This window comes from Phyllostomus hastatus, unplaced genomic scaffold, assembly GCF_019186645.2.
Source record: "Phyllostomus hastatus isolate PE091 unplaced genomic scaffold, TTU_PhHast_1.1 phas_scaffold_501, whole genome shotgun sequence".
Taxonomy (NCBI): Eukaryota; Metazoa; Chordata; class Mammalia; order Chiroptera; family Phyllostomidae; genus Phyllostomus; species Phyllostomus hastatus.
In genome coordinates, this window is record NW_025334033.1 from 51,651,750 (window position 1) to 51,674,475 (window position 22,726).

The 22,726-nt window shown below is 47.6% G+C and overlaps 1 protein-coding gene across 8 annotated transcripts in view; it reads left to right on the top strand.

The window, feature by feature from the left end:
* Window positions 1–22,726, top strand: part of TTLL5 (tubulin tyrosine ligase like 5) — a 252,183-nt gene that overhangs the window by 19,518 nt on the left and 209,939 nt on the right. For 6 of the 8 annotated variants that reach the window (XM_045822847.1, XM_045822844.1, XM_045822849.1 and 3 more), the window contains exons 5-9: window positions 62–168; window positions 2,093–2,223; window positions 5,496–5,578; window positions 12,346–12,415; window positions 13,098–13,182. In XM_045822847.1, coding sequence (XP_045678803.1) covers window positions 62–168; window positions 2,093–2,223; window positions 5,496–5,578; window positions 12,346–12,415; window positions 13,098–13,182 — 476 coding nt within the window. Of the gene's footprint in view, window positions 1–61; window positions 169–2,092; window positions 2,224–5,495; window positions 5,579–12,345; window positions 12,416–13,097; window positions 13,183–22,726 lie in introns of those variants that run through there. The other 2 variants (XM_045822852.1, XM_045822851.1) reach the window with 2 other exon arrangements.

Genomic DNA, 22,726 nt, shown 5'->3' on the forward strand with positions numbered 1-22,726 from the left:
GTTCTTCCTGCAGAGGGGTTAGCTCTGATGGTTCTTATCTCGTCTGTGTATGTGCCCCCAGGTTCACCCAAGCAGCACTGACTATAACCTCATGTGGACAGGATCCCACCTGAAGCCCTTCTTACTTCGCACCCTCTCTGAAGTGCAAAAGGTTAATCACTTTCCCAGGTAATGCTCTTGTAGCTTCTTCGCTCCGTTTAAGGTACCTGACATTGTCACAGATTTAAATGTGAAACCTAAAATCACACAACTTCTAGAAGAAAAACATGGGAGAAAATCTTTATGACCTTGGATTAGGTAAAGATTTCTTCGATATAACAATATGAGTGTAATCCATACGAGAAAAAAACAATACATTGAACTTCATCAAAATTTAAAATGTCTCTTCTTTGAAAAGACTAGCCAGAGACTGGGAGAAAATACCTGTAAAACATGTATCTGATAAATAAAGACTTTATATCTAGAACAGATAATAAACTGTCAGAACTCAATAATGAACCACCCTCTTTTTCACAATGGGCGGAATATTTGGACAGATACTTCACCACAGAAGATACACTGGTGTGAGAAGGTGCACATGAAAATATGCTCAGTGTCAGCAGCCGTTAGTGGAATGCAGATTAAAACCACATGAGGTTCTGCCATGCGCTAGAGCACTGGGACGGCTACAGACAGACAGAAAGACTGGACAGAAAAGTGCCAAGTGCTGTTCAGGCTGCAGTGCAACTGCAACACTGAGTTGTGCTGGTGGGAAATGCAACATGGTGCAGCCGCTTCGCGTAACAATTTGGCACTTTCTTGTAAAATTAAACATATACTTACGTGGTGGTTCTAAAATGCGTCCATAAATTCCTTGACATTGCCTTCAGAAGACTGAGCTTAATTTCTCTGTTTTTGAATGTGGGCTAGACTTAGTGACTGTCTTCTAAGGAATAGGATGTGGCCAAAGTGACACTGTGTCCCTTCTGAGACCAGATCATAAGAGACGTGGTAGCTTCTTTTTTGCTGTTTCTTGGATCGCTTGATCTGGACAAAATCAGTTGTCATGTCAAGAAGGCATTCAGTGAGCTGCATGGAGAGATTCAGGTGGCGAGAACTGGAGCTTCCTGCCCCCAGCCGGCCCCCGACGAGTGAGCCATCTGGAGAGTCGGTTCTCCGGCCCCAGGCAGGCCTGACGGCTGCAGGCCTGGCCAGCATCTTGCCTGTGACCTCACGAGGGACCCCCAAGACAGAACAACCTCGCTCTGCCACTCCCGAGTTTCTGACCCACAGAAAATGCATGAGACAGAAGATGTTTATTTTTTTTAGCTGCTGTGTTTGGGGGTAATTTATTAGGCAGCAATAGATAATACTTTTTGCTAAACAGTCTTAGTAAACCCAGCAATCCCACTTCTAGAGACATGAAAATGTATGTTCACACAAAAACTTAAGTTCATAAAAACCTGTACACAGATGCTTATAGTGACTTTATTCATAATCTTTGAACACTGGAAACAGCTCACATGTCCTTCAGCGGGCGAACGGATGCACAGGCTGCGGTACCCCCGAACGGGGGATTACTGCTGAGCCCTGATAAAGACGGAAGTGCCGATACTTACAACCACAAGCAAAAGTTTCAGTTGTGTGTTAGGTTCAGTGGAAGATGCCAGTTCCAGAAGGACACATACCATACAATTCCCTGTATTTGACTTTCTGGAAAAGGCAGAATTACAGGGACAGGAAAGAGGAGGATGTTTGCCAGGGCCTGGCGGCGACGGGAAGGGCGGACCGCAAGGGGCTCGAGGCAGCTTTGTGGGATGTCGGGACCGTTCTGTCTCCTGATTGTGGCGGTGGCCGCATGACTGTACGTGTTTATTCAGACCCATAGAACTAGACAGATATTATACCTTAATGAGTAAATCTGACCAGAGAAATCCATTTCCTGAGAAGGATTGATGAACCTTTGGGGTTGACCAAGGGATAGATGGGGGATCTGCTCCCGTCCTCAGTAAAGGCTCCAGAACTGCGAACTGTGAACGCTTTAGAATGTGGTAGCCCTGGAAAACCTTGGAGTCAGACTTTACTGAGGTGGAAATGCTGTTACGATTTTAAGGTCATATGAACTAACCCGGAAGGACCGGCTGTACAAAAACATCGTTCGAATGCAGCACACGCATGGGTTCAAGACCTTCCACATTCTCCCTCAGACCTTCCTGCTGCCAGCCGAGTACGCGGACTTCTGCAGTAAGTTCGGCTCCTCGTGTCCATCCCCAGCCACTGCACTCGGGGCGACTCGCCTCAAGGGCTGCTGCACGTCGGTAACCAATCCGGTTTCTCAAATCCTTAAAAAAATTGTGTGTCATTAGTGAAACAGCGGCAGAGATAACTTCAAAGCTGTTTTTATTCCGACCGCCTACCTGGATGTTTATTCTAAGTATCTTAGTATCATTTATGTAAGGACACGTTGGTGTCATAAATGTGCTCTTGTCTTGCACAACAGACTTCTTTGCTGACAGGAGTTAGTGCGCATGTTAGGACGTGTGTATTTCTGCATATAAACCACCTGGGCACCCTTTTTCGGTGCCTCTCCCGTCACCTTGATTTCCAGACTTGCGTGACATATTTTGGGGAGTAAAGGATCATGGCTCTTTCGGTGTTTGGAGGTATCATTTAGTCTCGCTGATTTTCCTTGGAGTTCAGACTAATGGAGAAAATATTCCGGGGAGCCAAATAGGGATCCAAATGTCAGCTGTATTGCTGGTAGAGCTAGCTAGGGACACGTGGCCTGCGTCCAGGTGTTGGTGGACTTCTTATTTCATTTGCCTTGAAGTGAACTGACCCCTGCAGGTCTGAGCAGAGGAGATGGGCTATTTCAGGCTTTCCTTCGTGGGGCAGAGCCCAACTCAGCAGGCTCCGTGTGCAGATGAGGCGTGAGGCAGGGCTTCCGTGAGAGTTTAAATAGCGATAACACTAACAGCTAACACTTACTGAGCATTTCCTTTCTCTGAGGCCCTCTTCTGAGTGGTGCCGCCACTCCGAGGTAGGTGCTGTTATCATCCCCACTTTTACAGGTCAAGAGACTTCAGGCGCAGGGAGGCGAAGGAACTTTCTGTAAGTGGGGCAGCCCGCAGACGGCAGGGTCAGGGTTCAGCCGGGCCACTTGGCATCAGAGGCCGTGCTCGGGGCGGCTGTACTTTCTGGCTGAGCGTGCCAGGCCGTGCTTCCTAGTGACCGCTCCCCAGTATCACCGTGGAGAGAAGTCATGTCTGCGGGAGTCAGGGACAACACAGAGAGGACGGGCAGGCAGAGTTTTCTGAGAGAGGGACTGTTCCCATCTGAGGGTAGAGGAACGTGGAGAGAGGAGGAGAAAGCCCCCTTTAGACTTCCTCACTTCTGATCCTTTTCACCAGTTGGATTTAAGAATCGGGTCCGGTCACCCTGGGAGTGTTTGTCTTCTGGACTCTGGTCGTCAGGGTCTGCCCCGGTGAGGGCGTCTCACTCTGGCCCATGCTGCGCCGCCCCCGGGAGCACAGGCTGACGGTTCGGTGTTTGCCCACAGAGGACTCTGAAGTGGGTCAGAATGGAGTGTCAAATTAGATGAATTAAGTTCACCTCAAAGCTACAGCGCACTCGACGTTGAAAATTTTTAGTTAAGAATTTTTGTTGTGTGACTTTAGCCAGCGTAATAACTGTCTGTACTTCAGCTTTCTCCTCTGTAAAAAGAGGCTGTTACCTATACTGACCGTTCGTACAGTGTTGTTGGGAAGTGTAAGCAGGTTAGTGCATGGAAGGCACGTGGGACGGTGCTTTGTAGGTGCTTAATAAGTGTTCAGTATCATTTCCTACTTCAAGTTATGTTGCACTATAGCGCTGCATAATAAAAGTTAAACATTACGTCATAAACCAGCACGATAGCATAAAAATGCTTTAGCCAACATGGCGGCGTTGCGAAAGGGTGCCCCATAGAAACTCCTCCTGCTGTTGGATTCCCGATGAGAAACGAAAGTCCAGAATAATCCCCGGGGAAAGACGAAAGGGATCTAAGTTGAAAATCCCCTTTCCCCGCTTTGCTGCTGCCGGTTCTGCTGTTCGGAATTCCCCAGCCTTGGCAGGCAGGCGGAGGGCTGGGGGCTGGGGAAGCTCGTGCCTACGATCTGATCGGATAGAGTGAGGGGTCCCCGTCCGTCCGCGCCTAACCTGTCTTTCGGTAGAATTGCTTCTTCAGCAATTATTCACACTTCTGTGTGTTCTGCTTTTTAACCAAAGTGAATTCCAAAGGTCAAAAGAAGTACACACAGAATTAACTCAGCTGCAGCCCAAAGCCGCCCCGGGGCAGTTCTTACAGGCAAAGGGTGTTCCTCAGTCCCCAAAACAAATCCCTGGTTGCCAGCGCCACCCAAAGGTCCCAGCGGGGACTGACCGAGTTTGTGGGAGAGGGAGGACAGGGAAGGTGTGTGAGTCAGAGTGTCTCCTTGGTTCCAGAGTCGCCGGAATCCCGGTCCCTCTTTGCCAGTCGTCCAGAGAGTGTGGCCACTGGGGAGAAGCCCGGCATCGCTAGCTTCGTTGTGTTGTTACATTGATGTGTGTTAGGGAGAAACCCATCTGTTCCTACCACATTCCCCTTCTTTGGGGGGTCTGTTTCACGTTCTCGCCTTTCCCTGTTGTGTCCACCTCGCATATTGTAACTTGCGGCTTTGTTTTCTCCATGACTCCTGTGTGTCTGACCCTCCAGTGCTGACTCCAGTGTGCGCTAGAGGGGGTTTCTGAGGAGGTGAAGGAGGGGAACAGGCGGCCTTTACGGAAACAGCTGCACGAAATGACTGGAGGGAGCAGGGACCAGACACAGAGTGGTCCCTCTGAAGGCTATTGAGTGGTCCAGACGAGAGGTGAGGGTGGATTGAACTAGGTAGCCAGCGTGGAAAGAAGGATGGAGTGAATAAGGATTACCAGCTGTCTGCGAGCGGTGGAGCAGGGGTCCAAGAGACCTCCAGAGGCGCGTGAGTCTGAGAAGCCAGGAAGGTCCAGCCGCTGTCCAGAGAGTGTAACCAGGAACACAGGGAATGCTAAAGGGGGACATTGTTGAACTTCAGATTTGAGGTGCCTACGGACATCCGTGTCCTGATGTTCGGCAGGCAATCGTGAAATTTTTATTTTGTTTCATGCTCTTATTCAAGAGGGGAAATGGTGAAAAAATATATTATGTAGTATTTGCTATAATTTTGTCGTCTGCTCCTTCTCTCTTTCTCCTCCTGCCTCTTTTTTTTTTTCTTTCCTTCCTCCTCCCTCCCACCCTTCCTCCCTCTCTCTTTTGGTCTCTGTATCTATTCTTGTTTAATTTTTAAGACTAGTCCAAAAATATAGGTTATTTTAGCTGCTGCCCACCACTTAGAAACCTGGAAAATTCTTTGGGTACCTGAGTAGATAAACGAGTGTTGAAATTTAAGTTGATAAACTCATGTCCCTTTCTTTCTCTTTGTGTCTCTCTCCCACTTTCTACCTCCCAATATTTTGCGCAGATTCATATTCAAAGGATCGGGGACCTTGGATAGTAAAACCAGTGGCCTCCTCTAGGGGGCGGGGTGTCTACCTGATCAACAATGTAAGTATCCAGCACAGCCTCTCTTCTCTCTGTTCTTCCCTTTCACCCTTAGTTCCAGCTACGAGTGTGGTTCCTTCTCATTAGGACCAGGTGTTCCCTTCTGAAATCTGCATTCAGAAGTGTGAGCTGAGGGTAGGTCTGGATTGTCTGTTGGCTGTAGCTTCCTTCCATAACAGTTACTCTGGCTGAAAAGTGACTTGACCCAGTTTTGGGGGGAGGGCAGCCTTTGGTGTCAGCAGAACAGAGGTCTCTTTTCCGCTTTCAGCACAAGGTCATGTTAAGTCCTCAGCGTAAGCATTCGTTAATAGCACAGACATTTAGTTTTCATTGTGAGCAGAACCGTGGGGTCCTGCCTTGAAGGCCGTCAAGGAAAGTGACCCAGTTTCTCCCCGGCCTTGGTACACTTTCCTCCCTTCCTCCCTCCTAACCTCCTCCTCCTGTTTTCTTTCAGAAGTCATCAGTATCTCAATTCTTTGCAAAATCCTCGTTAAAAGTTGTTTTTAAGTCAAAAACATACATGGAATAAATAAAAAATCCTAACTGCAGTCTCACTCCCTAGACTTAGAATAGTAGTTGTAACCTAATATAATTGAATTATGTTTCTTTTCTTCGCAACTCCGCGTTGTAGTTGTTAATTCCCAGTTTGATGTTTATTGTCCTGATATCACAGCCTCCACTCCCTTCCACCTGGTACCTCTAGGTTGGATTACTTTTTATTGTTTTTATATTTTAAAGATTTTTAAACATTTACGTTTTTTTAATAACTACAGTTCAGTTTCTCTGCTTTATGTATAAGTTGAGTAAAAAACTTAATAGAAACTTTACTGCATGGAATTCTGGAATTTAACCATTTCAGTTTGGGTCTTTTAAAAAAATTCTTCTTTCTTTGATCAGCCATTTCCAGGTAGAAACTAATATTATTCCTTAGTTCGGGGAGAATTATCCTTTTTCTGTCTCCGTTTCTGCTTCTAGAACCCCTCTGTGAGGCAGTGTGGGTCTTCGTGGTGGCGTTCCCCTCACTTTAAATCCCCTGTCTCTCTGCTGCCTGTCTTTGTCCTCTGGGCCTCCTGCTCGCGCTCCGCCCGCTCGCGTGCCCTGGTGCCCTGTCGTTGTCTGCAGGAACTCTGACTCTCTGACGTGCTTTCTTGTGATCAGCCCCTTGTCGCTCAGTGGATGCAGTTTGCCTGTTGGACTTGCTGAAGATACCAGCTGATAGTTTATGAAAGTTCTCTGTTTTGTGAATTTTCTTGGCGCTCGCCTTTCCTTTCTTTTGGGTTTTCTCAACTTCAGTGACCGCAGGTGTGTTGAGTCACGTTTACGCACAAAAGACTGGACTGGTGGGGATGGACCGCTGGGGAGGGGCTGGTGGGGATGGACCGCTGGGGAGGGGCTGGTGGGGATGGACCGCTGGGGAGGGACTGCGGGCTTGACGGGTCCCCTGGGAGTGTCTCCCTGGACGGCGGGCTGTCTGAGTTCTGCACCCGGCTGCAGCGTGCTGCCCGCCAGGCTGACCTGAGGCAGGCGTGAGTGGGCAGGAGCCTGCCTCCCCCCGCCCCCTTGCCACAGCACGGCAGGCCTGACCTCGAAGACAGGGAGATTTGGAGATTCCCCTGGACCAGGGCTGCCTTTCCCCTCTCTCGCCCTCAGCCTGTCTCGGGGGCTAGTTGGCCTCACGCCCACCCTCTCGGGTCCCCGCAGGCACTCATTCAGGACGTCCTCCCCAGCGTCACCGTTATGTGCCTCCCTGAGCGCTGGGCTCTGGGTGTGGGAGCAGGCTGCTGGCCTTGCGCCACCTTCCCCGTGCTGTGTGTCAGTTACTTACGCAACTGTCATCCCCTGACCCACCCTGCCCCCCTTTGTTCCCCACCAGCTGGGGGCTCCTCGGAGGCCTCCGTGGGGAGACTGCGCTCACCGCTGACATGCCGGGCGGGGGCTGCCTCTGCTCCCTTCTCTCAGCCCAACCCTACCTGCTTTCTGTCTGACGGGATCTCCTCGCACCTTTGTCTGGCGTGGGCTCCTTTGACAGCTTCTAACCTTGTCATCATTTCAGTTTTTTCGGGAGCATCTTCCCTGCCCTTCCCGTGGGACTGGGGAAGGGAGGAGGGGGAGGTGAGTGTGTTGTGAGTGCGGCCAGCACTCCATTTTCCATTCCCTAGTCTCTTTCCGTAGGGTCTGAGCTGCTTCCTCTCCATGCAGAGGCTCACCCGCCTACAGGTCTTTCACGGTAAAAAGTCCTTCAATTCGGTCTGGACTAAAAGCTGTGTCATAAACACTGATGGCCAGGCCTTTTGTGCTGAAGATACATGGGATCTGGTTCCGAAACGGCAAGTGTTAGAGTCCCGGCCCCGGCTGCAAGCCCCGAGGCACCTGGGAAGCCCTGGACCCTGGGTCTCTTGTGACAGAAGGCCCCGGTCGCATCTCTTGTCTCTGTTCTGATCTTGGTGTGAAGGCTCCTTCCAACAGCGTTTCCTTCAGCTCCTCGCCAGGAGCTCCCTCCAGGTTGTTTGAATCTCGGAGGCGGCACTAGCTTGCACTTGGGTTTCAGCCGCCAAATGGAATTGCTGTTGAGAGTCATTGGTGGTACGAGCTTGCATTTTACTTTCTTAGACATGAGTCAAGATGAATAGGATCTATTCCCGGCTCATCCGGGGCTTTTTTCTTTTGGAATGCTCTTTTGCCCTAGTGATTTGTTACTTTAAAACCAGCATCATAAAGGAGAGAAGAGTTAAACTTTCCTTGGTGGGGCTGAGAACCCCGTGCCCTGACTCTTCCCTGGACACTGAGCCTCATAAAGGGGGTGACAAGTCTTTAGAGAATGCGTCTGGCAGGCTGTCCTCCCTCCCACCTCTCCCTGGGCTGAATCCCTGGAGACCCCCTGCGTAGATCAAAGTCCTTGGCTGGACCCCTTGGCCCTCCTTTGGAATGAGTCTGATTCTTTGAGGTATTTGGTGGAGGTGCCAGACAGAAGCCTGGGGCGATGCCAGCAGGCACTAGGGGAGCTGGCAACCTGTGGACACGATGGGGAGATGTTCCCATTTCATTCCAAAGCTGGAATTTTATCACCTTTTACCCAGACCTAAGGACCGTGTAGTTAGTACTCTTTTTCTCTGTCCTTATGCACAAGGCCTGACCATCTCCTCTTTTCCACACCTGGATCCCGTCCCGTGGAATATGTGGCCTGTTAGCCAGCTGGATGAAGTAACTCTTTCCGAGGCTGCTGCCTGCTTTCCTTTTGGGTTTTAGGGGGTAGGGAGGGGGTGCTCCGGCGGAGGGTCTGCGAGCAGAACCGATGTGAGTGGGTGAGGGATGTTGCGGGGGGTGGAGTCAGGTGTGGGGGCCAAAGGAAAACATCACACCCTGTCTTCCTGCTGCAGTGAGAGGGCCTCTTATTGAACATGCCCAATAATAGTCATAACCTTTTGGAAAATATCTGCAAATAGCAACTTTTACCATTACGAGAACAGGATAAAGGGTAGAAAAAACATTACTTTTATGTAATACTGGAGAGAGAAGTGTGAGCCCCTACAGATGGAAGCTTCTCGGCCGATTGGCTGACATGCCTTTAATAATGGGCTCTTTAACTCTAGAAATACCTCATAAAGGAGCAGAGTGGTGTTCGAGCCAGCTCCTTCAGTAACCACGACTAAATGCCATATTCTCCCAGTCTAGTGCATTCACACTGAGGAGGGGAAAGACCTGGTGCTTTCTGATTGGGGCATGAATTGGACTAGAGAAGTCGGGTTCAGTCGTTTCTCCTCTCCCACATTGTCCATAGTAAACGCAATATTAATATTTCCCCGAGATCTTGAAGTATCAGAAGTGTAGTGAAGTCACTCTGTTTGCTCTTACACTTGCGAATATAATAACTCGGTAGCTCTCCTGTTTGTTTGTTTCTATGTTGTTATCTTACGTGCTCTCCATTTCTTCTTGTTGTTCAGCAAGTATTTAGGGAGCGCCCGCTGTGTGCTAGGTGCTGTCACTGCTTAAAACGTTTTGAGGAAGGGGGACTATCTCCTAATTCCTATGGATCTGCGTTATACATAACTCAGTGTGTGCTCTGAGTGGAATGGCATGCGGTGTGCTGTATGGATGCTGTGAGTTATGGGAATTAATAAATAGAACCATATGCATGCTGTTGAGTTTGCAGTAACAATAGCAACCAGATTTCTTTTACTATGTGCCTACAACTGTGCCTTCCAAATATTATCTCATTTAGTTTTTATAAGAACCCTGTGAAGTGGTTACTGTTATTTCCTTAGTAAGTGGCAGAGTCAAGATTGTAACTCAGGTCTAGCTGATTCCAGAGCATACACTCCTAACTATGCACCGTTCTGCCCTACAGTGATCTGACAGGTACCATGAGCTCTGATCTTAAAGTCCAGTTAGAAAAATGGATGTTTCCAACTTTGCCAACAGCTCAGATTTGCATACTTTGGAGGGGAATTTGAACTTGGAATTGAAATCATTTAAAATGAGTTAACTGGGGATTGATGAAAAGGAAACAGGCTCGAAGATAGGAAAAAGTCCTTGTTAGTTGCTTGTCAGTATAGAGCCGTATACAAAGAAACTCTACACAAACCATTCTTTTCTCTTCTGAGCCTACGATTTAATTCCTAATGCAGATAAAAATGAGAAGTACAGACAATGGAACAAATAATGCAAGAGATTATGTTATGCATGACTCAGAGGACAAATATGTGTGGGGAAGGAGGAAAGAAGAGGAAACGGCCATGGACATTAGATGTGTCATGGAGTGAAGAACATTATCAGTGTATTCTCTGGTTCAGAGGGGAGTCGAGTAGCCATACATCTCTGGAAGCCCATAGGTGTTACTCACGTGGAAGAGAGCTACAATTGTTTTAGTTTTGGAACGCAGCCTGCAGTTGGCTGCTTTGAACTGTGTGATTGTATCAATTCTTGGTAAGCTTACTCAGAATGGAGATAGTGCTGCTTGTGAGAAACTGATCAAGACGTGTGAGGGAGTCAGGAAGCCGTGTGGGTGACTGGGTGCAGGAGCATGAATCAGTGCTGACTGACGTCGCGGTGTCCCTGGGATGCACAGGTTGGGACAGCTGTGTGCTGCGTTGGAGATAGCAAGCGTGGGAAGTGAGGGGGGAATTCGTTATCCTGACTCTGGAGTTGCTCATCGTGGTTGTAGACGTGTGGTGTGTCACAGAATCATCCCCATTTTATGATCAGTGCAGTGTTTAGGGTAGAAAGTGCATGATTATAAAGAAGGACTTTTGAATTTGGGGGACAATTATTTTTAGTTCTGAGCTGTGGAGGAAGGTGTGCGTGGTGCTTGAGAGGGAAGCCTCGGCGGCAGACCACCTGGGCTCAGCCGCCGCCGCCTGTCACTGAGTAGCTGTGTGGCTTCGAGCAGGCCCAGCCCTCCCTCCCTCTCCTCAGCTCCCACGTTCGGGCGGTGGTACAGCCACCTCGTGGCGTCAGCGGAGGCTTAGATGCAACGATGCTTGCTAAGAATTAGAACAACGCGTAGCAACTGTTCGGTACGTTTATTACATTTTATGTTTTGCTGCAGATGATAGCCACTGCCCTTTTGGAGTTCTTTATCCTCCACGGATTGTGGTGACTTCCAGCTGACTTCCGTCTTAGCCTAATCTCACACAGAGTTGCTCTCTTTCAGGTGTTTTAATCTCACTGTTTACTTAAGACTCCACAATAGTTTCTTGCTTCCCACCGTGTTCATCCTAAACGCCCCTTGTCAGGAGCTCAGATCCCTTTGCCAGTGGGGCCCCTCCCTCCTAATTGTCTGACCATATCTTTCATTGTTTCTCAGTTCAGTCCTTCAGCCCCAGGTCAGTGGATCTGCCCAGTGTCCACTCTGCTGGGCTCTGTGCACGCTGTCTTCCCACGGCGACCCCCTTTCCTCTCCACCACGTGCTCGACAGCTCTCAGTGCGCACCTTCGCACCTGCGCCTCCGGGACAAGCCCTCCCCGACTGGTCCCACTGGGCTGGTCCCCGCGCCACCCCGCATCCTCACATCTTCCACTTGCCGATACGCGGCTTTGTGTTCCTCTGAGTTATGTGTTTTGCCGTCTGTCCTTCCACCTCAGTATTACACTCTTCGGGAGTGGGGATCGGGCTCTGGGGGTGGGGATGATATCTGTTCAGTGTATTCCGCAGTGCCTGATACGGTATCCAGCAGTGCTCATAATTATTTATTCTAAAAACAACTCTTTTCTCATCAGGAACAATTTAAAATATCTAGTTCTGTGTATCTAGTTCTGTAAAATATCTGTATATAAAAATATCTTTATATACAGTGGCATAGCAAGCACCCGTAAGCGAATCAATGAAACATCCATCCCGTTTCACAGGGGAAAGATCTGTAAATTCTCTAAGCAACGTGATGAAAGCCTTCATTTAAGAGTAATGGTAGTATTTTAAAATTTGCATCGTCTTTACCTTTGGGAGAAAGCAATCTTTTATTAAGTAGCTTATATTTTCTTGGCATGTAACTACTTAATATCATGTATATAAGTCTCTAAAGCTGTTTAGGCTTTATTTATTATGTGACACATGCTGTGCAATTGATTTTTCCCCCTGTTGTAACTGGACACCTTCGGTGTTTATGGAAGGGGTGTGTTATGTGGCCAATTGAACATATGGGTAGCTTGGAGGAGAACTTAGAGTTTTAGTTTTCCACATTATCATTTCCAAAAAACTAGGAACTTTGTTCTCATATTGTAAGCTGGGGTCCCTTTGCATTTCCATCTTTTCATTCTTTTTCTTTGCTTAACAGCCAAACCAGATATCCCTGGAAGAGAACATCCTGGTCTCCCGTTACATTAACAACCCCCTGCTCATAGACGGTGAGTCGCGCTCGGCCCCTTGGCCGGCCTGGGTTGGAGCTCGCCGAGTGCTTTCTGTTTGTTTGTTTGTTTGTTTGCTTAATGGATTCATTGGGGTGACGTGGGTTAGTAAAATGACACAGGGTTGAGGTGCACAGTTCCACAACACCTCACCCCTGTACTGTGTTGTGTGCTCACCACCCCCAGCCAAGTCTCCTTTCATCACCGTTTACCCCCCGTACCCCCTCCTACCTCCCCCGCCCCCCTTTCCCTCTGGTAGTCATCGTATGATGGTCTTGCTCAACTTTTTAACATTCTCATAGTCTTCACTAGTCAGTCTTTATTAAGCTAGTGTGGAATTCTTGGCAACTGTGACTTTAGAGATGAGACTGGTTTCTTACCTGCCTCATGGGATTATTTTGAAGATGAAAGCAGATAATTTTTCAAAAGTGCTTCATGGGTTACATAATAACAAATATATATGAAAACTGTACAATACGTATATATAAATTTACTCTCATTTTATATATATATATGAAATGTCTAATATCCTCTGAAAGCAAGGCGTATGGGCAGTGTGTATTTTGTGGGGGGAGGGGGAGTGCTCTTCTTTCTCTCATGTTCTTTGTTACATTGTCCTGTTCATCCTGCAACAAAAAACAGAGGAACTTAGTTTTTCCTGTGAATTAAATTTTTTTTCTAGATTTCAAGTTTGACGTGCGCCTGTACGTGCTCGTGACCTCCTACGACCCTCTCGTCATCTATCTCTATGAAGAAGGACTGGCCCGGTGAGAGACGTGGGGGGCGGGGGCGAGGTTTGTCGGAGTCCCATTGAAGGGTGTAACCGTCAGGCCTTTACTTTCTGTTGAGTCAGTGCAGGAAAACAGAGCGTGCCCCGATGGCCTTCAGGTTACTTTGCAGTCCTGTTTGCATGTACATACACACCTGTGTGCAAGCACGTGCATGTAAACACACACCTTCCCCAGCAGCAATCCAGGCCCACATTGCGTTTTCAGGAAATGGCAGTTGTGAAGACTGTAAGGTATTAAAATGATTTGTCATTGTTCTTCAGGATTGATCTAGGAAGACTAAAAAAATCCCATGTTTATCTGTTATATACCAGCCATTTATTTTCATGCTCACAATAACCTCATGGTTGCTGTGTTTTTGCAGTTGAGGAAGCTGAGGGTTAGAGACCTTCTAACCCTGAGGGTTAGGAAGCTGAGGAAGGGAACTCAAAGACACTTTCCTGAGTTGTCCCAGCGGGTTGGTAGTGGAGCAGGAGTTTGAATTCATGGACCCACTGCAGAGCTGAAGGCCTGAGCTGTTTCATGCCCTCTTATACATAGGTGGCATTAGCTGCTTTTTTTTTTCACCTGTAAGTAATAAACTTTACCTGGTTATGTTATTCTGTTTTCTTTAAGTCTTTTTTAGGTTTTATGGTAATGTTACTTATAAAATTAAGTTTAGGTTATAATAATTTGAAGTTTTGTTTCCTATAACTAGATAATTTTAGAGGTAGCAGGGTTTTCATAGACCCTTTAATATGTTTAAAATAAAGTACACGGCCATGGCCGGGTAGCTCTGTTAGTTAGAGTGGCCTCCTGATGCAACAAGCTTGCAGGTTCGATCCCCGGTTAGGGCACATACAAGAATCAACCAGTGAATGCCTAAATGAGTGGAACAACAAATAAATTGATGTTTCCCTCTCTTTCCCTCCCTCCCTCTTGCTCTAAAATCAATCAATAAATACTTTAAAAAATAAATATATAACTTTGCTTATGTTCTTCCTCCCATAAAACTAAATCATAAAACTTATCTGTGTATCTGTCTACCTACCTACCTACCTACCTACCTACCTGTGTATCTATCTGCACGGGGTGGGCAGCGGTAGGTTTGCAGTTGTTCACAGGGAAGAGGACATGCAGGCATGCAGTGCCTCTATTAACTCAAAAGAATACACTAGGTTTACAGTTGCTTTTATAGAAAATAATACAATAATTAATAAATAATGACACAACAAGCTGTTTTGTGTACCTACTTCTACCCTACCGTGTGTGTGTGTGTGTGTGTGTGTGTGTGTGTGTGTGTGTACCAGCTAGCCTTCCCTGGGGTTCCCTCTATGCATAGTGGCTTTTTGAAACAGCAGTTTGGAAGGTAGTCTGCAGTCTGTGAGCAGTCAGAACGAGCTGTATGTGTTATTTTTTAAAATGCACTTCAAAAATGGGAAATAGAATAGTTAAAAGAAGCCTACCTATTTATGTATAGGTGCTTTGACACATTTTCTTGTACTCTGACAACTGTTATTTTAGAATGGCGTTTTAATTATTTCACATTCTTAAATTTTTTGATGCATCTTTTGACTACAATCTGAGGGTGAGAGCAGGCTGACCTCACTCTCCCTGGTTGAGCTGTTTCTGCACTTCACCTCTAGGTGGCAGTGACACCATTTATAAGCCCTGTCATATTCTTCACTAAGTTCTGTGAGTTTGAGCCCTAGGAACATTGGAGGCTACTGAACCTCCCTAGTTCTGGCCTCCTCTTCCTTGAAGATTGTCCATTGGACTAAAAAAGTCTGGAAGCTGTGGCTAGAAATAAATTATAAAGATTTTTTTCAAGGGTCTTAGAGTTTGCAAACCAGAAACACAGCTAGGCAAAAACTTAGAAATATTCCAAAGAAGAAAGTTAAAAGTTCTTAGAGTGAAAAGTACGCTCTTGAGAATCACCAATTCTGCATTTTTTGCCTTAGAATTGGCCCAGGATAGTTATCTATCAGATGTCAGGTGGCCTGGATGATGGATGCCAGCCAGTGTAGGAGATGGAAGGCAGGAGGTCTGGTCACATGCAGTGTTCCGGGTGGTGGCTGTCAGGTGGCCTGGACACCTGAGTCACTCGGGGGTAATCAGGTTATCTGGAGGTCTGGGGTATGTCCAGATGTGTATGACGGCATCGATGCAGGACTGGAAAGTTCAAAAAGTTTAATTTCCCAGGCTAGTGAGAACAAGGATAGAGTCTTTCCTCACACCTCAACTTTCATAATGTTAATAATTTTTTGCAGCTTGGTTAAAGTGACTTCATTTTATATATTCTTTGTCTTTACTCTTTCTTTAAAATTGAGGAGGGAACACTAAAACGTTTCTCAGTTTTCAGGTAAAGGGCTGAACCAGGCAGGCCCTTTATTACACTCTGGCTGCCCGCTCTGAGCAGACCCATAGGAAGGAAATTTTCTTCTTTTCTTCTTTTCTGTGATATCTGTAGATGCGTGTGCTCTTAGACTTTGAAGTATAGATTTAGAAGTTAAGTCCCCATGCTATCCAAAACGAAAAGAAGGTAAAAAGAAGTAGATCCTTATGTCTACTCAGGTGTATAAGGTGCTGAGGGTTTTCAGCCTTGTGACTTGAGCTATCAGAGCCTTCTCTCTTGTATGTCTGGAGCTTTTATCCTCCTCCCCCTCCCTCCCCTCCTCCTCCTCACAGCTCGTCTCAGTTCCCTTCACAGGAGTGGCGATGTCCTGCTGCAGCTGGGCTTCTTGAACACGGCAAAGACCCCGAGGTTGCAAGGGCATCGTGCCAACGTGTTTTGTATGTTATTTCAAAGACATTTGCCCACAATATTAATAGCCCTCTCCGTTGGTAAAATGTGGCATCGTTTTAAGACCTCAATGGTTCAGACACAAATTGAGAGCAATACCAATATTTGTTATGGAATATATTATGGCCTCTAGCTGGTGTGGCTCAGTGGATTGAATGCCAGCCTGAGAACCAAAGGGTCGGCAGTTCAATTCCTGGTCAGGGCACATCCCTGGGTTGTGGACTGGGTCCCCTATGGGGGGCGGTCCACTCGAGAGGCAACCACACACTGATGTTTCTGTCTCTCTCTTTTTCCCTTCCTTCCCTCTCTCTAAATACAATAAAATCTTAAAAGAAAAAAGAATATACTACAGATAGGCATGTGCTTTGGCTACTCAGTGTATGTCAGAAGTCAGAATCCACTGAATTGAATAACTTCTCTTGCCTCCAGTGGAAAGTGCGTATGTATACAAGGGCGGGCAAAAGTGGGTTTACAGTTCTGGGTCCGTGAAACAGTGTATTCTTGTATTGTTTATTTATATTACAACTGTAAACCTACTTTTGCCCACCCTTGTATGTTTTAAATGCATGCTTTTTCTCAGAATAATTTGGAGAATAGCTTTTCTACAAACTCAGCCAGGCTGAACCAAGAAATACGAATTTTCGGGGCTTTGTCTCAGTTTATGTGAAAGTATAGACGAGTGTAAAAGCTTGACACACGGGCAGCCCCCGATGACAGGCGGTGCGCTGTGCCCGTGGGGGCCCGTTGCCATCCGTGCACAGTGACTTCCACGTGCCTCTCTCTGTTCCCGCGTCTCAGCTCACTGTGTGTCTCTGCGTTCTGGGCTTCTCTGTAACCCTCGGGACCTGCTCAGCCGTGTCAGCACGTCCACCGGTAGTCTGCAGCATCTCAGGACCTGTATGTAGCCTCTGGCAGTCTCGGGTCACGTGTGCTTCATGTGGACGCTGCTGAGGATAGCCAGTTGGAATGAGATCACTAAGCCCTTTTACTTCGAGGCTCAGCAGGAAACCCGTAATCTTTCCTAAATAGACAAAATGGGCAGCAAAGAGAGTTGGTTTCCTTCTTGGGAAAAGAATGGCCTTATCCCGTATCACTTCTTCCTGTGTTGGGCCTCAAATGAAAGCTTAGGTGTCAGAAAGATTAAGTTCATTTCTTAAGACAGCTTATGAAATGGGTATTTTGCATAAATTTTTTACCTTCTTAAATTTACTGAAGAAAAGTTCCTAAATAGTTTGTTTCTATATTAATCATTTCAGTGGTTTTTATTTTATTAACGTAGGAAGCAGGAAAACTGTCATTATTTTCTTGTACGTGGGCAAAATGTCGAGGCATTTAAAAAGTTCATCTTGCAACGTTTGGGGCCCAGCACCTCGCCCCGGAGGCCCACGCTGCTCTGGACCTGGACGTGCGCACTGCTGCTTCACGCCGGCAGGGGGCGCTCACTTTCCAGGGAGGGCGGCGTTCGTTCTCTACCAAAACGGTGTCGATTCTCTTTCCTGTCAGAGGCGGAGTCCAAAAAGACTTCGTCCTGGATTTTACAGTTTTAGGTGGATCCAGTATGTGGTCTAAATGATTTGATGGGGCCTTTTTTTTTTTGTGATGGCGCTAATAGCCAAATTTTCACTGAAATAGGAAAAATAAAAAGTTTAAAAAATTTAAACAAAATGGAGCTGAAAACCAAATGTGTTGTCAGACTCCCCAAGATAGGGAGCACTAGCAACTGGGTGCCGTGAAGGTGCCCCCCTGGGGACCGGGAGAGACCCGCTCGCTCGGGCGTGGGAGGCGAGGGCCCTGAGGAGCCCCGCGGGGACTGCCGTTTTTTCTGCCACAGCCATGCTGTTCAGTGGGAATTCAGAAAAGACCCCAAAGCGTTGGTAATGCCTTTCCCTCCCCCCACCCCTTCTTCAGTAGCCTTCCTTGCTAATTAACACTGGCTCCGCAGGGATATTTACCTTTTCTCTGCTGGATTCCTGTGGTTTTGAAAGAATTCAGGTACTTGCTGGTTGCCAAGGAATTCATATTACCTCACAGGCTGTACACTGTCCAGAATCTGCCACAGCAGCAAGAAGGGGGAAGAGACACCAGCGAGGGGGAGAAACCCTCTCCAGCGCTCATTGTCACCCTCTCTGGCAAGCCCTTGCTGTTTGTGAAGCTTGAGTCATTCCTGGCTCTGAAGACAGGGGATCAGGCTGGTAATCCCCTCCCAGACGGCTCCACAGGGCGCTGCCGAGTCACTGCAGTGCTTGGCAGTCTCCGGGCTGCAGCTGGTTGACAGCAGATCAGAGAGCCCGTGGGCCTCTCGTTCCCCTCCACGAGACTTTTCTGGGTCAGGCGAGGATGGAACCCCGTGGCTCCCGCAGGGCTGCCCGGGGTGCTCTCCTCTCCCTTCGCCCCCAGGCCTTCTGGCCTTTTGGCCCTGAACGGCTGCACCTGCTGGAAGATAACTCATGGGCTGGGGTCTGGCCTCCCCCCTTCTTTGTCCATTTGTAGTGAGTATTTGTTAGAATAGGTAACTGCCAGGGAGGGGGTGGCCCACTCTCCCACATCTAGACTGTGACGGACTGCGGTCTCGTACTCTCAGAGGAACAACCTGGTTTTCAAATGGGGGAGAATCGAAAAGACCTCCCTCTCTGCGCTTTCCTCCCTGTGTCGGGTCTGTACCAGTCAAGCTCCTGGAACGAGCTGCTCAGGTGCCGTTTCAGGGGCTGCCTGTCAGGTACCTACCACGTGCCTCGCACTGAAACCCTTCCTTCACACGGAAACTCAGGAGTTCTGGACAGACTGTCACCGCTGTCATGATTCTCTCCGAGTAACATTGGAAAGCAAAAAAGATTTAATCTTAAAAAGATTTTTGATTTAAGAACTTACTGTCAGAATTAAGATGTTGTCAGAATAAAGGTAATTCTTATGTTTCAGTGTGATAAAAAATAGTACCCAGTTTCAGATTTGGCAAAGAAAGTAGAGCCCCTCCTTCCCTTTTTTGCTTAAAGGTCGAGGCTATACAATTCTGTCCTGACAGCTTTCCCTACATTTTGATTTCAGGAAGAGGGAGGTTGGAGACTCAGTTCATCATGTAAATTTCAGTATGTGCTAGGATAAGTATTTGCAAACTGGGTCCTGGGGTGCCTGGTAGAGAATTACCCTTTTTTGGTTGTTTCTAATAAAGAAATTGTGTTGAAGCTGTAGACCTGAGTAGGGTGAAATTTGTTACATGAAGGTCTCAATCACGAGGCACAAATCTAAGTGCCCACAAGGACATTCACTGGAGAAATTGGCCAGGTGGAGAAGGCAGAGCTGGAGATCACTTGTCCCACCTGAGGGACATTTATTATTCAGTGCCAGCAGCTCATGGGTATGCGGTGGTGCCGTAGTCTGAATGTTTGTGTTGCAGCCGCCTTTGAGTCAGCTCTGACGAGTCCTGGCGGCCCCGGGAGCAAGTAGGGGCCACAGCGTCCTGTCCTCACCAGCCCAGCTCCGTCCGCTCCTGTGGTCTCCTGCCCGTGGCTTCTCCATGGAGTCACTCCAGCTCACGTTTGCTCTTTTCCTGCTGCCTCCCGTTTCCCCTGAGCATTACTGTTTTCCCCAAAGACCCTGCCTTCTCATGATGTGCCCGAAGTAGGGCAGCTGCAGGGCCGCCACTTTCGCCTCCTGCAAAGTTTCAGGCTTAATTTGCTCTAGGGCCCCCTTGTTTGTCTTCCTGGCGGCCCAGGGTACCCATAGAGCTCTCCATATTTCAAACGAATCAGTTTTTTTCCCCATCAGCCTTTTTCACTGTCCAGCTTTTGCATTCGTGCATAGTAATTGGGAATACGAGGCTGTGGTTGATCCTAGCCTTGGTGTCTGATGACACATCTTCGCTCATAATTCCTAATTCTTCCATTGCTACCCTTCCAAGTCTCAGCTTTCTCTTGATTCTTGAATTCCTCTGAAAGTTTGTGCACCCCAGCCCCCAGATTCTTATGTTGAAATCCTACCTCGAAAGATGATGGAATCAGGGGGTGGGGTCTTTGGAAGGTGATTACATCATGAGGGTGGAGCCCTCCTGGATGCAATTAGTGCTTTTCTGTAAAAGGGACTCCAGGGCGATTGCACACACCTTCCGCCCTGTAAGCACACGGCAGGAAAGTGCTGTCTGCCTGCATCTTGGCCTCAGGTTTCCAGCATCCAGCACTGGGAGAAGCAGCTTTCTCTCGTTTCAGAGCCACACGGTTTGTGGTGTTTTGCTGTAGCAGCCTGAGTGGACTAAGATAGATGATATTGCCAGATCTTTTGTGTGTGTGTTTTTTTAAGGGAGGCTGAAACATCTAGATTTTTATAGAGAAACTTACCTTTGATTGTAGGCTTTTAATTTGGAAATTGTTTCAGACCTATAAAAAAACTGTGAAAGTAATATGAAGAATTACCTTTTCCCACGTTCAGATTTTGCCAATGGTCCTGATAATACTCTTTTTAACGAAAGGACCCAATCCAGGGTCAGATGTTAAATTTAGTTGTCACATCTCCTAGTTGCCTTCGGACCGGAACAGTTCCTCAGTCTTTCCTGGATTTTCACGACCCATAGTAATTTTGAAGATTACAGGCCAGTCATTTTGTAGAAAGTCCCTCAGTTTGGGTCTGTCTGGTATTTTCTTATGATTCGACTCAGGTTGTGTGTTCTGGGCCGTAATGCCGCAGAAGCGATGCTGTGTTCTCATCGTGTTACACCTGGTGCCACGAGATCACCAGTGGTGTTTGACCACCCAATTAAGGTGGTGTCTGCCAGATTTCTGCGCTGTCCACTGTGTTTCCCCTCTGTACTTAGTGTCTTCTGAGGAGATACTTTGAGACCATGCAAAGTTTGGTCCCTCATCTCGTTTTCACTTAATAATTTTAACAATCCATTGCTCTTCTTGCCTGAATGAATTATTACTATGATGGAGGCCAGGTGATGACACTCTAGAAGTCCCATCATTTGTTTTTTACTTTTATCATTTGGTATTTTACTCCAAGAAGAGCTTTTTCTCCTTCCCATTTGTGGATCGACATGGACTCAAGGATTCCTATTTTATTTAGTGAGTTATAAATCTTTACTGTCATGATTTATTTCGATGCTCAGATTGTCCCTGATTTGCTCCTTTAATCTGGCTTTCGTGTCCTTCTGACCCGTTCCTTTACCCTTGAGCACAAGACGTTTCAGGCCCCTCCCACCCTTTCCTGTCTCGGGCGTGGAATCAGCCGTGGAATCAGCCGTCCTCTCTAAGGAGCACCAGCTGCCCTGACGAACAGTGTGTAGGGTCAGGGTCTGGGCGCTAGACTTGCCCTTCTCCTGGGGCATCTCTGCTCTCAGGCCCTCACAACGGACAGACCCGGGAACCGTGGGTGTGTGCCTGCGTCCACGTGCACGCAGGCACACTTACTCTGTATTTATTGCCACACCTGTATACCTACAGACGGGGTGGGGCAAAGGTAGGTTTACAGTTGCGACTACACAAAACAGTTTATTCTCGTGTTATTTTCCACAGAAACAATTATAAACCTACTTTTGCCCCACCGTGTGTTGAAAAACAGGAGTTCATACTCATACCTCCGCTTCTAGTTCAGAACTACAAGGTTTATTCTAGCTTTATCCCTTTCTTAAAAAAAAAACCCACCTCTCCAACAACGAGAAATCTGACTCTCGTTACCTTCAACAAATTTATTTATTTACTCAATCCTCCTGTGTGTAGCCGGTCTCCTGACCTCCCTGGTTACTGCCGCACTCAGTCGCCCTCCTGGTGTGGACTTGGCCTCCTGTGGGGCCACCCGGCTTACTCTGCGCGGGTAGCCCCCTCGTGCTGGCCCCGGGCTGCCTTCCCGCCCTGTCCACCGTCTTCCTCACCTGAGCCCTGGCGCCACTAGGCTGCGGGGAGGAAAGTCTGATTTTTAAAAGTTGGCCAAGTAATCCAAATTGAAGGGGGAGAAAACCTCCGCAGGTGAGTCAGAACTTGATTCCTGGGCCAGATCCGGGACTCATGGAACCGCTGGTCTAGGTCATGAGAAGGAAATGTTGCAGTTGGTGATCAGAGATGGGATGGTTCGCAATGCGGGGCTTAGTGAGAACCCTAAGACCCTCCTGGTCGGAAGGAAAGATGCACTGGTACACTTGCCTTCCTTCTGCGCAGTCTTCTCCACGTCCCATCGGGCGAGGCGAGGGGAGGAGCGTAGCACTTTGGTCCTTTTGGGGAACTGTTCCATAGAATTCACATGTTTTTTCCCCCTCTAAATTTTACTTCTTACCACTTCTTACACTCCATAAAAGACCACTCTGATGCTCATAATCTTGTTCTTGCTGGGGTTCAGAATGTAAATTCCCTAGCAAAAAGGAAGATTAGGAAGAAAAAAACCTCATTTTTGAGAGATGCAGTCCTACTGGAAAAAAAAGAAAAGGGTGTAGGGATGACAGATGTGCTGGGTTGCAGCGAACCATCAGGCTTTTGCCAATCTTTTCATGTTGTCGACGGAATTAGATCAGTGCTCATACTCAGCGGAGATGAAAACCTCTTTCTCTGAAGCATAACCTTTCCCCTCCCTCGAAACCATTCTTCTGGGGGGAGAATGGCAGGAGGCATGTCACTGTGAGGTAATGTCTGGGCGAGGCAGGCAGCCTCCGTGGGGTCGGCCGGGGCCCCCTTTGCCATTTACGAGAATCCAGAGAAGGACTGTCTCCCACTCGCATGGGGAAGGCCTGCAGGAGAAGACAGACAGACACAGGCAAGGCGCACT